The sequence below is a fragment of the Myotis lucifugus genome, unplaced genomic scaffold, assembly GCF_000147115.1.
Source record: "Myotis lucifugus unplaced genomic scaffold, Myoluc2.0 scaffold_802, whole genome shotgun sequence".
NCBI classification, from domain to species: domain Eukaryota; kingdom Metazoa; phylum Chordata; class Mammalia; order Chiroptera; family Vespertilionidae; genus Myotis; species Myotis lucifugus.
This window is the reverse complement of record NW_005871850.1, coordinates 134,129-147,247: the sequence shown is the minus strand read 5'-3', so window position 1 is coordinate 147,247 and position 13,119 is coordinate 134,129. Positions and strand designations below refer to the sequence as shown.

The 13,119-nt window shown below is 53.4% G+C and overlaps 1 protein-coding gene across 3 annotated transcripts in view; it reads left to right on the top strand.

Moving 5' to 3' along the window:
* The window catches only part of TRAPPC9 (trafficking protein particle complex 9), a 154,148-nt gene that overhangs the window by 21,185 nt on the left and 119,844 nt on the right, over window positions 1–13,119 (top strand). For all 3 annotated transcript variants that reach the window (XM_023747158.1, XM_023747159.1, XM_023747160.1), the window contains 3 exons: window positions 309–434; window positions 2,843–3,059; window positions 7,997–8,140. In XM_023747158.1, the coding sequence (XP_023602926.1) occupies window positions 309–434; window positions 2,843–3,059; window positions 7,997–8,140 (487 nt within the window). The remainder of the gene's footprint in view (window positions 1–308; window positions 435–2,842; window positions 3,060–7,996; window positions 8,141–13,119) is intronic.

Here is a 13,119-nt window from a genome sequence, read left to right as displayed (position 1 = left end):
GTGTCTTAGAGATGAGAGGTGGAAATGACTTGAGTAGCAGAGTAGCCATTGATAACATTTTGAAGTTTTGTAACACATCCAGCTATTGTGGTTGTATCAGTTGAACAGATGCAAACATATTTATTAGTACATGGGCATCGTAGGTCCCCTCCTTTTGTCCCCCTCAGGGATAGACATTCTGAAGCACAGATTCTGCCCCCTTGGGAGGGGTACATGCTCCGTGCTGCTGCTGCAGGTCCTCGAGTCTCTGTGGGGGGACAGACCATCTTCCTTCCTCTTTTCTGACGGAGGGCCCTCTCTCCCTGCAGTACAAGAATGCGGGAGTGATTGAACTGGAAGCGTGCGTCAAAGCTGTGCGTGTCCTGGCCATTCAGAAGCGGAGCATGGAGGCTTCCGAATTTCTCCAGAATGCCGTCTACATTAACCTCCGACAGGTGGGTGTCTTGGCCCCCCTTCCTCCCCCAAACTCTCCCCCTCCGCTGAGGTGGAAGTGAGTGCAGTCTCCTGTTCCTTAGTGATCACTGATCCGTCCACACTGCTGGGATGCAGGGTGGTGTGGGGAAAACTTGGGGGTCAGAACTCGCCATCCTGAGTGTGGTTATTGTGCATCATTTAAAAAAAAATATTTTTATTGATTTCAGACAGGAAGGGAGAGAGATAGAAACACCAATGATGAGAGAGAATCATTGATCGGCTGCTTCCTGCATGCCCCCTACTAGGGATCGAGCCTGCAACCCAGGCATGTGCCCTGAATAGGAATTGAACCTTGACCTCCTGGTTCATAGGTCGATGCTCAACCACTGAGCCACACCAGCCAGGCATGCTGCTTCTTTATGTTACAGTATTTCACTTTCAAAGTCCAGGACTCGCTCTCCTTCCAAGTTTTTAGTTTTTGCTTGGAGAAGCAACTTCGCCTCTGACAGCTTTGCGACCTTGAACGGTCTGTGTGCCTCTCACCTGACGTTTGTCACTTGTGATGCAGTTGCCATTGTTACCCCGTCTGGATGTCAGTCCTCTTTACACAGCAGCTTCCACAGTGCTGCCTCCGTCGAATCTGGTTGTGTTTTTAATCAGACAAAATCATGAGGAAATTTTTTTACGGGTTGCTAATGCCAAACCCCAAAATTCCTAGTCTAGGAAGATTTAGACATTTAGCTAACTTGGATTTTCGTGGTAGGGCAACCAAACTGAAACGCTGCGCTGTTTACTTAAAATATGTGGGAATTTGCTGCTGTTTGGAACAACTCTTGCTCTGTTTGCTTGATCTTCGAGGTGAGCACTAGGGGGCAGCAGAGACACGCCAGAGGGACGATACCAGGCTTTCTGAGGCCAGCGTGGAAGCGGGTGCTGATGTGGAGTGAATGTTGTCCCCACACCACACTCGGCTTTAGTTGGCTCATCGGGCTGTTTGCTTGCCAGATGAGCAGACAGCAGACTAATGAGTCCTGCTGGGAATTTACAGTAACGAAATAGAGGGTCTGCAGTTTTTCTGAAATGTACAAGGTTTTTGTTCCTGACCAAGTGTGTTCCTTGTTGCGAATCTGCATATGGGGAATGACAGCATTCACTTCTTCCTGGCATGTTACAAGTGCTAAATAATGTAATAATGCGTATGAAGGGCTTAGCACACTGCTTGGCACGTGGGAAATGTTCACAGTAGGCGGTGGGACCTGGAGGTACAGGGCGGGCTGGGTGGGCTCGCGGGGGCCTGGCCTGCCAGGGAAGGCACTTGTGTTCCATGTTCGTGGGTGTGTCTGGGAGGGGGTGACGGGTCCTGAACTGTGACCTGGGAATCCTTTCTGGCAGCTGCAAGTGTCTGGAGGGAGGGAGGTAGAGGAAGCTGGCAGGAAGACCACTGAGGTCACTGAGAGCTAATGGGGGCCCACGCAAGGGCATGGCAGTGGGCGTGGTGAGGGTGGCGGGGTGGGGGTGGGGGGAGAGGACGGGGCTGGGCTGAAGGAGAGCAGCAGGTGGCAGGGATCCACACTGGGCTCTGTCCTCACAGAACTCTCTGGGGAACGGGTTGATGGGCAAGGCTTCCTCACGCAGTGTGGCCTGGAGTGGGCGTGTGGGCCTGTGGGGGGGACCCACTCAGGACGTGCCTGATACTTCCTGGCGGTGTGGCTGGCACAGACGATTAATTCCTCTCTGAGCTTCATTTTCCTCGGCTAGCTCATGGGATTGTTGCAATGATTAAATAAGTACGTGATGTTTGCTGGCATAGAGTTCGTGCTTAGACACAGACGTCGTCACTCCATAGGGTGGTCGGGAGAGTCTGGTTAGGTCTGGGGTTAGAAGACTGTGCGCCAGGAGGGCTTCCTCTCGGTGAGGCTGCTGTTGCCGACAGCCCATTGCCGGGTCACCTGGCTCTGCACGCTGTGTGGGCTGAATTTTGTATCTGCTGAGAATCCTGCCCACATCCCAGGGTCTGATGAACCCACGTTCCTTTTCTAATGAAGGAGCTCGAAGCCGACGCCGCGTGTGTGTGCGAGTGTGTGCGCGCACGCGTGTGTGCGTGCATGTGTGTGCGTGTATGTGTGTGTATGTGTGTGTGCATGTGTGTATGCGTGTGTGTATGTGTGTGTGTGCGCGCGCGCACGAGCTGTGCAGCAGATGTCTTTGTCCTGGGAGCCTGGGCCTCTCCCGCAGAGGGATGGGTTGGCTCCAGGTCAGTGGCCTCAGTGGGTCAGGGCTTCTACCCACTGACTCCACTGCTGTCCTGTCACCCTGCGGGCACCTGCTCCCGCTCCACGTTTCATCGTGTCGCTGTTTTATGAAAAAGCTTTAAAAAAAAAGTTTTTATGTGTCTTTCAAAGCCTCTCCCTTCCTCCCTGTGCCCCAGCTTTCCGAGGAGGAGAAAATCCAGCGCTACAGCGTCCTCTCCGAGCTCTACGAGCTCATCGGCTTCCGGCGCAAATCCGCCTTCTTCAAGCGCGTGGCCGCCATGCAGTGCGTGGCGCCCAGCATCGCCGAGCCCGGCTGGAGGGCCTGCTACAAGCTGCTTCTGGAGACGCTGCCGGGCTACAGCCTGTCGCTAGACCCACAGGACTTCAGCAAAGGTACCGGCCGGGACCAAAACGTTGCTCTGATTCCCTTAACCCTGCCTCGTGCGAGCAGCGGCAGACTGTGTCCAGGGCCCGAGGGTCAATATTTTGGCGTGCGGGCCACGTGGTCTCGATGGTGGCTCCCCAGCTGCTGCAGGGCACGGACGCCGCGCCGACAGGTGTAAGCCACGGAGCTCTATTTACAGACAGGCGGCGGCCAGGCTGCTGTGTGGACTCTAGTTCACCGTATCCCTGGCTGAGAGCACGTGATAGCTAAAATTTCTTTTCTTTTTTTTTTTTGGCCAAAATTACTTCAAAAGATTTTTCCAAAATCCTTTAAAAGGAGGGTTCTGGGCTTAGCAGAGTGCAGGGGGACCGAGTGAGCCACGGGCGGGCAGAGGGGCTTGTCAGGTGGCCCTCCGAGTGAGGGGTCAGAGGTCGAAGGACTGGCAAGGGCATGAGGACAGGCTCGCCGAGGCTGGTGTGCCAGCTCCTGTGCCCGGGAGGGCCCACTGGGATGGAGCTGCCCTGACTTCTGTCCTCAGGGCCCTGGGGGGAGACCTGGAGGCCCAGGGCCAACACTGTCCTGCTCTGTAGCCGAGTGCGTCCCTCCTGAATCGGGCCCACATAGGCCCTGCCTTTCCGTGGCTTTGCGGGCTGTGCCCGTGCCCTGGTTTTCTAACACTTCCCTGTGGGGTTGACACGTGTCTTGTTCGGATGTCGTCCGTGACTGGGGCTCATGGAGCTGGGAGTGATTCTGCCCCTGTCTGTCCCTGGCTGTGTCTCAGCCCCCGGGAGGGCGTTAGCACGTCTCGGTTCTTGCCTCGTGCTGGACGCGGCGCCGCGGGCTGAGGGTAAACACGTGGCCACGTGGACCTGGCCGTCTTCCAGGCCCTCGCTCTCACCCAGACAGACACCAGGACAGATGTTCTCCACCTGCCCTCGCCTGCTCTCCGTCCTCTGATTTCTGTCCCTGTGTCCTCCGAGAGCTGCCTGCCGAGCACCTGCCGGTGGCTGGCGTTGTGGACGGGCTGTGATGCTGTGTCACACGGGTGGGCTGTGACTCTGTGTCACACGGGCGCGTTGTGATGCTGTGTCACACGGGCGCGCTGTGAGCTCAGCCCCGGCTCCTCCCAGGCGAGGAGCGCAGGCGTGCACGGCGCTCCCCCAGCCCGTCCTGGTTCTCACTCGGCACCCTGGTGGGCGTTTAACCAGCACCTCAATCCAGGCTTTACCCACAGGACAGCCTTGCCCCAGCTGTGGTCACGGGTGTCCTTAGTTTCCCAGAGCGCCGAGGCCACGTGGTGTTTAACCGAACGGCGTCTGGGAGCCTGCGGACAGCCGCACAGGAGCTGTTTCTATAACGTTTTACCTTCCTGGGCTGGTTGCCTGAGGTTCTGAGAGGCCATTTGTCGGTCTTCTGACGGCCCCCCTTTTCTGGAGCGCTCTTCCCTGTCGCTCACCCGCTCACTGCCTGTCACCCTCGGGTCCCACTCATGCCAGTTCAGGGCGGCCCCTCAGCGGAAGCGCAGCCTCAGTGGACTCTTTCCCCTTCGTTGGCTTCCGCTCTTCCCTGTCCACCTCCCCTAACTCGTAAATACATTACAAATAAATTGGGGTGTTTTCCCCACTGCCTCCCCCCAGCCTGTGAGCCTGTCAGGGCCGAGATCCCTGACTCTCGCTGTGCCCAGCACGTGGCAGGTGTCCAGCACATACGTGTGATGTGGGAGCCACCTCACGAGCAGCTACAATGCCATGTGTTCGTTTACATTTACTGAGTAGAGTTTGTTTCTTGATCTAATTTTTGAATCAGGTGAATGGAACGTGTTTCTCCCCCCTTTTTATTGCATTTATTGGGGTGACACTGATTAACAAAGTTATACAGGTTTCAGGGCATAATTCCACAGCACGTCCCCTGTCACTGTGGGTGTGTTCACCCCAAGGCTAGTCTCCGTCCAGCCAGCACCAGTTACCCCCTTGTCCCCTCTCCCGTCCCCTCCTGCAATCACCGCACGAAACATGTTTCTTTTGAAAAATAAAGCACATGAGCACACCTCCCAGTGCCGAGGTCCTTTCCCTTAGCCTCCGTCTCAGGAGGGGACATTCGCCATCAGTTTGTGAAAGAGATTCGGGAAGACAAGATGGTAGGCGCGGGAGATCAAATAAAGGAAGAGGGTAAGTGTCAGCTGGATGTGCTGATAAGAAGGAATCAGAATCCCTCCACACCTGTCTCCCCGGTGCCCTGGGCCACTTCAGCCCTCTCTCCGAGAGTTCAGAGGAAATCTGCTCAAGCCCTGAGCCTGTGAGGAAAAGGTGGACTGGATTGTCAGGACCCGAAATGTATTTCTACCTATTTCTTGAAATGAGCGTTTTCACTCACTGCTTCCGCACAGTCCACAGAGCAGCACAGATGCGCCGCGTGCGTTTGCCAGCTCTCGGTGGCTCGCTGTCATTTTGGTCTTCTCTGTGTGGCTGTATATGGAGATTTTTGATCAGTCCTTTGGCTCAGCCTTTTCCTGGGCAATGGATTACATTTCCCCGGGAGCTCTTAGGAAGGGGACAGGCAAGGCAGGGGATTGCTGAAAGGCAGAGTTGATGTGATAAACTCTCACATTGGTGAGCTTCTGAAATACAAGAGTGTTGAAAATTTTATTGCTGGGTCCTCTGTTGCAAATCTGTCTTAAAAATAAAAAGATTTAAGTTTTTATAGGAGAAGCAATTTGACTCACATAGAAATGACAACTCACACACTATTTAGTGTTAAGGAAATTTATACTCAGTCTTACTCATAATTGCCTGTGGTAGGAAGTGGATCATTATCTATTTAAAAGAAAATCAGCAAAATGATATTTGCCGAGTTCTAAAGCAAGAAAGCCTTCATACGGTGGTGTTGAGATTATTTAAATTGGATCATTTTGAATTTATGGTGAGGTTAGTCACGACATCAGTTTCAGCGTCTCAATCCTTTTTAAAGTGGCTTGTTTTGCTCGGTGGATATGGCTCAGTGATTGAGTGTTGACCTATGACCCAGGAGGTCATGGTTTGATTCTGGTCAGGACACATGCCCAGGTTGTGGGCTTGATCCCCAGTGTGGGGTATGCAGGAGGCAGCCAATCAATGATTCTCTGTCGTCTTGATGTTTCTCTCTCTCTCTCCCTCCCCCTGCCTCTCTGAAATCAATAAAAAAATATATTTAAAGCTGCTTGCTTTGTGTCAGCGTTGGGTTCTAGCTTCTGCTGACAACGTGGAAACAATCCAGGGACTTGCCTTTCTCTCCTTGGGCCACGTCTGCTTTGTTTATGCCTCCCCCCCCCCATTTGTCCTTCGTTGAGGTATTTTACAGCCGGTCCCAGAAATCATGTCCTTTTCCCCTGCACATGAGTCTGCATGTCTGTAAAATGGGCGTGTCTCTCAGCATTGTCCCATCCGACTCCCAAGCTGGCTAAGTACCAGCTGTGTGCCAGCTTCCTGCCAGGCATCAGGGTCCCGGGTGGGTAAGACAGTCCTAGTTCACAGGGAAGTGAAGGACAGACAGAAACAAACACGGTGCCTCATTGCACCTGCCAGATAACTCCCACGGGTGGAACTGTGTGCGGTGCCCTGGGAACACACAGCAGGACTGGTCCACTGTGTGGGCAGGACAGAGGGCGAGGAGGCCGCTAGGGGCAGTGAGGGAGGAACCTCTGATTGGAGCCTTAAACCCTTTCCCCCAACTTTTCTACAAGCCCCTTGGCCTGGGCTCACCACACTGCGGGGTGACCTATTCGGTTTGGGTTCCTGGGACCACTATCTTCTTCACGAAGGATTTGAAGGTGAAAAGAACCTAAGACTAGTAGTTGTTGCCCAAAGGAGAATGGAATAAATCAGTCTGAAGTTCTGTGATCTTACAGAGGTCCTTTCCACGCCCTGGCCAGTTGCTCAGTGGTTAGAGCGTTGGCCCAGGGACTGACGGGTCCCGGGTTCAATTCTGGTCAAGGGCACGTACCTCAGTTGCAGGCTTGATCCCTGGCTCTGGATGGCGAGAGGGCAAGTGCAGGAGGCAACCAATCAATGTATCTCTCTCACATTGATGTTTCTCTCTGTCTCTCCCCCTCCCTTCCAGTCTCTAAAAAAAAAAAAGATGGAAAAAATATCCCCAGTAAGGATTAAAAAGAAAAAGAGATCCTTTTCACTGGCTGTGCAAACAGTTTCCCCACCTCTAATGTCACGTACACTGAATCATTTTGGAGGGGTGGCCACAAAAGTTTGCTGATAACCTTGTTTCTAGTTTATCTGCTTTTCTGTACGTTTGTTCTACTTCAGAGAAATACTGTGCTTTTGAATGTCATGTCCTTGGTTGTTGGTAACAAAACCCACCAAATATCAGTATTCTGTTGAAAAAAAACAAGAAGTATGCCCAACACTGGTATATGCTGTCGAAAATGTAATCTTTTTTCAACCTTGTTATAATTATTTCAAAATGGGTTACTTAAAAAATTGTCTCTTTGCAGAAGAACGGTTTGGCTCAGTGGATAGAGCGTCGGCCTGTGGACTGAAAGGTCCCGGGTTCGATTCCAGTCAAGGGCATGTACGTTGGTTGCGGGCACATCCCCAGTAGGAGGTGTGCAGGAGGCAGCTGATCGATGTTTCTCTCTCATCGATGTTTCTAACTCTCTATCCCTCTCCCTTCCTCTCTGTAAAAAAATCAATAAAATATATTAAAAAAAAAAAAAAAAAAAATTGTCTCTTTGCAGAAGAAAGTGTAATATGAACCAGGTAATGCATGAAAAAAGCACCACTTTAGAGTTCATTTCTGAGCTAAATAAATGGAACGTCACCTGCTGCCCTGGGAGTGTGATGGTGGAGGCATTGTATTTGGACCCTCGAGGCTCACACATTATATAGACGTGTCTGTCCCGTGCCTGTCCTGCTGCTCGTTTTTGATCTGTGACTTTGTGTGGCTTTGGTGGCAGGCACGCACCGAGGCTGGGCTGCTGTGCAGATGCGCCTGCTTCACGAGCTGGTCTACGCCTCCCGGAGGATGGGGAACCCCGCCCTGTCCGTCAGGCACCTGTCCTTCCTGCTGCAGACCATGCTGGACTTCCTGTCGGATCAAGGTGAGTGCTTCCAGACTCAGTTTTTTCAAGCAGCTATGCATGAGAGCTCTCTGGCTGCTGGGGACCGTATGGAATTCTGGCTGCGGACCGGTGACTAGCTCCCCGTGGCCTGGCGATGATGGAGGCGCAGTGTCTGCATGGCAGCCGGTCCAGGTGGAATCCTCGCTGGGCCTTAGAGTTTAGGGTGCCATCCTGATCCCTGGCACTTGTCCCTTTTCCCTTGGGTCATGGGCTCGTTCTTGCCTGGTGCCACCTTCCTACATACCTCCCTTCATTTTTTTCTAGGCAGCCTTTCTTGGTCGCCCTAGACCAGCTTGGATTCCTCTGAAATGTTCTCCCTTGAGTGTGGAACGTACCTATTGGAGCACTTTTCACCCCTATATGTCCATCACTTACTTAATCACCACTCCCCGTGGAGGCTGCAAGCTCCTGGAGGCAGGTGTCCACCTGCTTGTGTCCCATCCCGTCACCCAGTGGCATGCTTGGCACTCACATGTTGCCAAGTGCATGAATAATTAATGCTTTTCCTTTTTAAAAATCAACTTGATTGAGGTTTAATTCACACACTACACAATTCACCCATTTAAAATATACATGTTTCTTTTTTAAAAAAATATTTTTTATTGATTTCAGAGAGGAAGGGAGAGGGAGAGAGATAGAAGCATCAATGATGAGAGAGAATCACTGATTGGCTGCCTCCTGCATGCCCCCTCCTGGGGATGGAGCCTGCAACCCGGGCATGTGCCCTGACTGGGAATCGAACCGGGACCTCCTGGTTCATAGGTCGATGCTCAACCACTGAGCCACGCTGGTGGGGCTATGCCACTTTCTTAGGACATTCATAGACATGCACCTTGCACCAGAGTCCATTTTAAAAATCTTTTGATCACCTCCAAAAGAAGCCCTGCGCCCTAAAGCTCCCAGCAGCCACGTGGGCGCGCACGTCGTGCTGGATGCATTAATATTAAACACCGCCTTTGGTTGGTGTTTGCTGTTACTGATAACGCCATGGTGACCATCCTCAGGTCTTCAGCTTTCCGAGCAGGAGCGATTTTATCAGGAGAGGGCTTGCCGGGTCAGCCGAGCGAGCATTTTTATTGCTGTTGCAACCTATTGCCAAATTGCCTTCTGGAAGGATGGGTCTAATTGTACCGCCCGCAGCAGTGCTGCTAATCCAGTGTGTACAGAATGTTGCCTCACTGTTTTAATTTGTATTTTCTGGGTAACATGCAAAGCCGGATATTGTTTCCTCTGTTTGTTTGCTAATTGTATCTCTTTTATGTGAAACTCCTTTGCAGTCTTCTGAGTGCTTTCCTGCCTCCTGCCTCATTCGTCTGGGTGAGGGAGGCAGCTCGCGTCCTGACCACCGTGCTGGCGAGGTCTGTGATGCTCTGAGCTGCTAATTAAGCGGCTCGCCTGAAGTCTCCCCGGTCACTCAGGGCAGTGCCGAGTCTAGAGCCCAGCTTTCAGCCCCGGTCCCAGGGACGTGTACACAGCTCAGTAGACAGCGCACTCTATACCATAACCACCTGGGGTGGGCCGCGGTGGGAAAGAGTGAGGGTGCCTCCCAAGAGGGTGCACTTGTTTCTGGGATAAAACTGAGGGTGTCAGGGAACCCCTTTTGAGCACTGTGACAGGTCCCCTTAGCTTACCGTGGAGTTTGCAAGTGTCGCTGGAACCCTAAGCAGCACCTATGTGTTACAGAGATTAGCTTCAGGCACCACGTGTGAATCTAACAGCCGGGTGAGGCTCCCTACATGTGACCCACAGTGACCACTTTGATTTCTTGAACATGCTAAGTTTTGTTTGCCCCCTGGAGGTGGGGTGATGACATTTTTCATTTCTTTGAAGGAAAAAAGAAACCGCTCATTGAGCTTGGAAACAGTTTCAGAACAGCCTTCCATCACAAAGGGTTTTGCTTATGGAAGAGGAAGAAGTACCCCTTTGAAAATGACAACAAAGCTGTGCAAACTGCTGCATCAGTCAGGGTTCATTTCTGGGCTAAATAAATGGAACACGTACACAAAATGCATGCATAATGCTTATGTACACACATACATAATGCATACGTACACACACATAATGCATATGTACACACGCATAATGCATATGTACTGTCAAAGAGGAAATCCGTTCACACCTGCTAACACGGTGAGGCAGACTTTATCAGGAGGCTGCTGTAGGGGAGAGAGACTGAGCTCAGCCCCGAACACAAGGACAAGTGGGGACGTAGAGCCGGCAGCAGCTGGAGGGAGGCGCAGATGGAAAATTACTGAGCGGAGACATCAGGGCCAGGGGGTTGGGGCCGAACTGTCCTAACAGGGTCCTTGTGAAGGCGGCCAAGGACTTGGGCCTCAAGGGCGGGATGAGGAAGTGGATCGGATGCTGGGTGATTAGATATCAAGGGTGTGGGGGGACTTGGTGAACTGATTTAGCAGGTTCTTGCTACAGCTGCCCCAGGCAGGCCAAGGACAGCCGCGGCCAGGGCCCGGGGCCGGGGCCCAGTCGGAAAGAGGCTCCGAGGAGCCTGCCTACTGTTGGTGAAGGAGGGGTGCCTCTGAGTGCTTACACGTGTCCCCACACACATGGCCTATGACAGGGGTTTGGCTGTGTGTTCCGTGTGTGCTGCCGGGTCCTGAGCCCTCGGCAGGCGGCCGGGAAGGGATGGTGGGTGTGAAGGCGGCAAGGACCAGCTGGAGCCCGCCAGGCAGAGCGGGACCCCAGGGGTGGAGTGGACCGTGCCGGCTTCTCAGCCGCTCCCAGTCCCCAGCCCCCACCTCTGGTGATGGGGTTCCTGTAGGAGAGATGGTGCCCTTGGCTGCTGTACCCGCCCGGCCCAGCAGAGGAGAGGCCAGGCCGGAGGCCCCCGCCCGCAGGGTCTGAGCACCCGCTGCTCGTCCCTGCGTGGTCAGGTCCCTGGAGCACCAGCTCAGCTGCGCGGGGAAGAGGATTCAGGGGAAAGGGATTCCGGGGTATGGCTTCCAGCCAGACCAGCCAGCACCGCGGGGAAGGCTGGAACTTGGGGTTTGGGCCCTGTCTACCTTCAGGAGGCACAGATCAATCTGCACTGAGAAGAGCATTGTGTCTTTTTTCCTTCTCTCTCTGCATATTTGATAGATATTTCACTTCTTGTTTTAATACCAGGGGCGACTTGGTGTTTGTTTTCTGTGGCACGCCCCCGCACACAGGCCTAGATGAGCTAGACAGGAAAATCCCCAACCACGTCCTCCCCTGCCCTGCCGGACACCCACTGTTCTGAGAGCGTGTGCTTTCTGAGTGGGAGTGCGTCGCGCTGTGAAGAGAATAAGAAGGAGTGGAACGGCCCATTCCTTTGCAGGCTTTTCGTTTGTACACATGGAGCAGGTAGCTTTCTGAGCTGTGCGTGCAGTTGCAGTGGCCCCTTTGGGCTCATGAAGGACGCATGCTAAGGTCTCTAGGAGCGCTGTGCGGGGAATAAGGGACCAGGAAGAGGCCAAGAGTCACGCCGGAGGAGGCTTCTCCATTTCCTTCCTATAAATAGTCATCGATCATCTCGCACGCATCCTGGGTGGAAGCGAGCAGCGTGAGAGGTGACCTTAGATCTGAGCTCTGTGGTGCTCGGGGACAGTGCCCAGCAGGGCTATGCCAGGTCAGAGTCACAGCGAGTTCCGGGTGCTCCTGTGCACCGGGCACCGCTGTGCCATTGAACATGGGCCGCCTGCAGAACAGCGGGCTCGGGCTGGCAGGGGTGCAGCTGGGTGCTGATGACAGCCCCATGCCCGGCTGAGGTGTAGACTTGTCCTGTGGGCGGGTGAGAGGGGAGTCTGTCAGCGCGCTCGTCCTGTCACCTCCTTCCTCCCCTCCTTCCTCCCTTCCCTCTTCTCTTCTTTCCCTCCTTCTTCCCCTTCTCCTCCCCCTCCTTCCTCTCTTCCCTCCTTCCTCCCTTCCTCCCTTCCTCCCCCTTCCCCTCCTCCTTCCCCTCTTCCTTCCCTCCTCCTTCATTATCCGTGTGGTTAGGAAGGAAAATGCAGAGAACCACCTGGTCACTGCCCAAGAGTCTTGGCGTCCCTGAGCACCCCCTGTTCTGTGGGAGCAGTTTTTCCCAAATCAGATCTGTGACTTGCCACCCAAGGAGGTTTCTCGTGGTTTGTAAAATTATACTCATGGGAAGTCATGCCTCAGTGTACGAGCCACGTCCCCTTTAGGTACAGGTTTAGTAACAGCTTTTATTGTTCATCAATTAACTAACTTTCACCTGCCTACGGTAAAGATTCTGGGAAAGTCGGGCGGGGGTACATCCACTCTGTGTGAAGCTTGGGAGGGAACTGGCGGCACAGAGACTTGGGCCTCAGGGATTCAGACAGGAAGTCGTTTGTTTTGTGTGTGAAGTGCTTTTATTGAAAAGAAATGCCCGAGGCTGATGGGAATCTGAGTTTGCCGGTGCCCGGTGTCCGGTGCGGTGCCACGTGAGCCAGCAGGAGGCTGACCGTCCACGCGGGGCTGTGCTAGAGGCTAGAGGAGTGTTGTGAAATACGCATGAAATAGCTTTAGCGGAAAGGGCGACTGACGGCTGAGCGTGCGAGGGGGTGCACTGAGCTGGGGCTAGATCCAGCCAGCCTCAGGGTGCTCCTCTGTAAGACAGGGACGACAGTGGCACCGCACACGAGGTTTCGGGGCCTAGTTATGGGGATGACGCATGTGAAGGGCCTGCCCGGGGCCAGCATGTAGCAAGTCCTCTTAAATGCCAGTCGCTGCCCGCCTGTCGCTCCTCAGCCCAGCCCAACCCAGGACAGCTGTGGGGATCCCCTCGGCCACAGCGCAGGCCCCCAGAGTTCCTCCTGCGCCGACATGGTCTTTGCTCACGCAGAACGTTTAGAGACCCTGGTTTTCCTTACCAAGCTGCTGTGGAAATTCAATTATAAGTGTTTACTTTATTTTTATCATATAAATAACGTATGTTCCCCTTAGAAATCTCAGAAAACGTAAACAGAGGAGAAAGT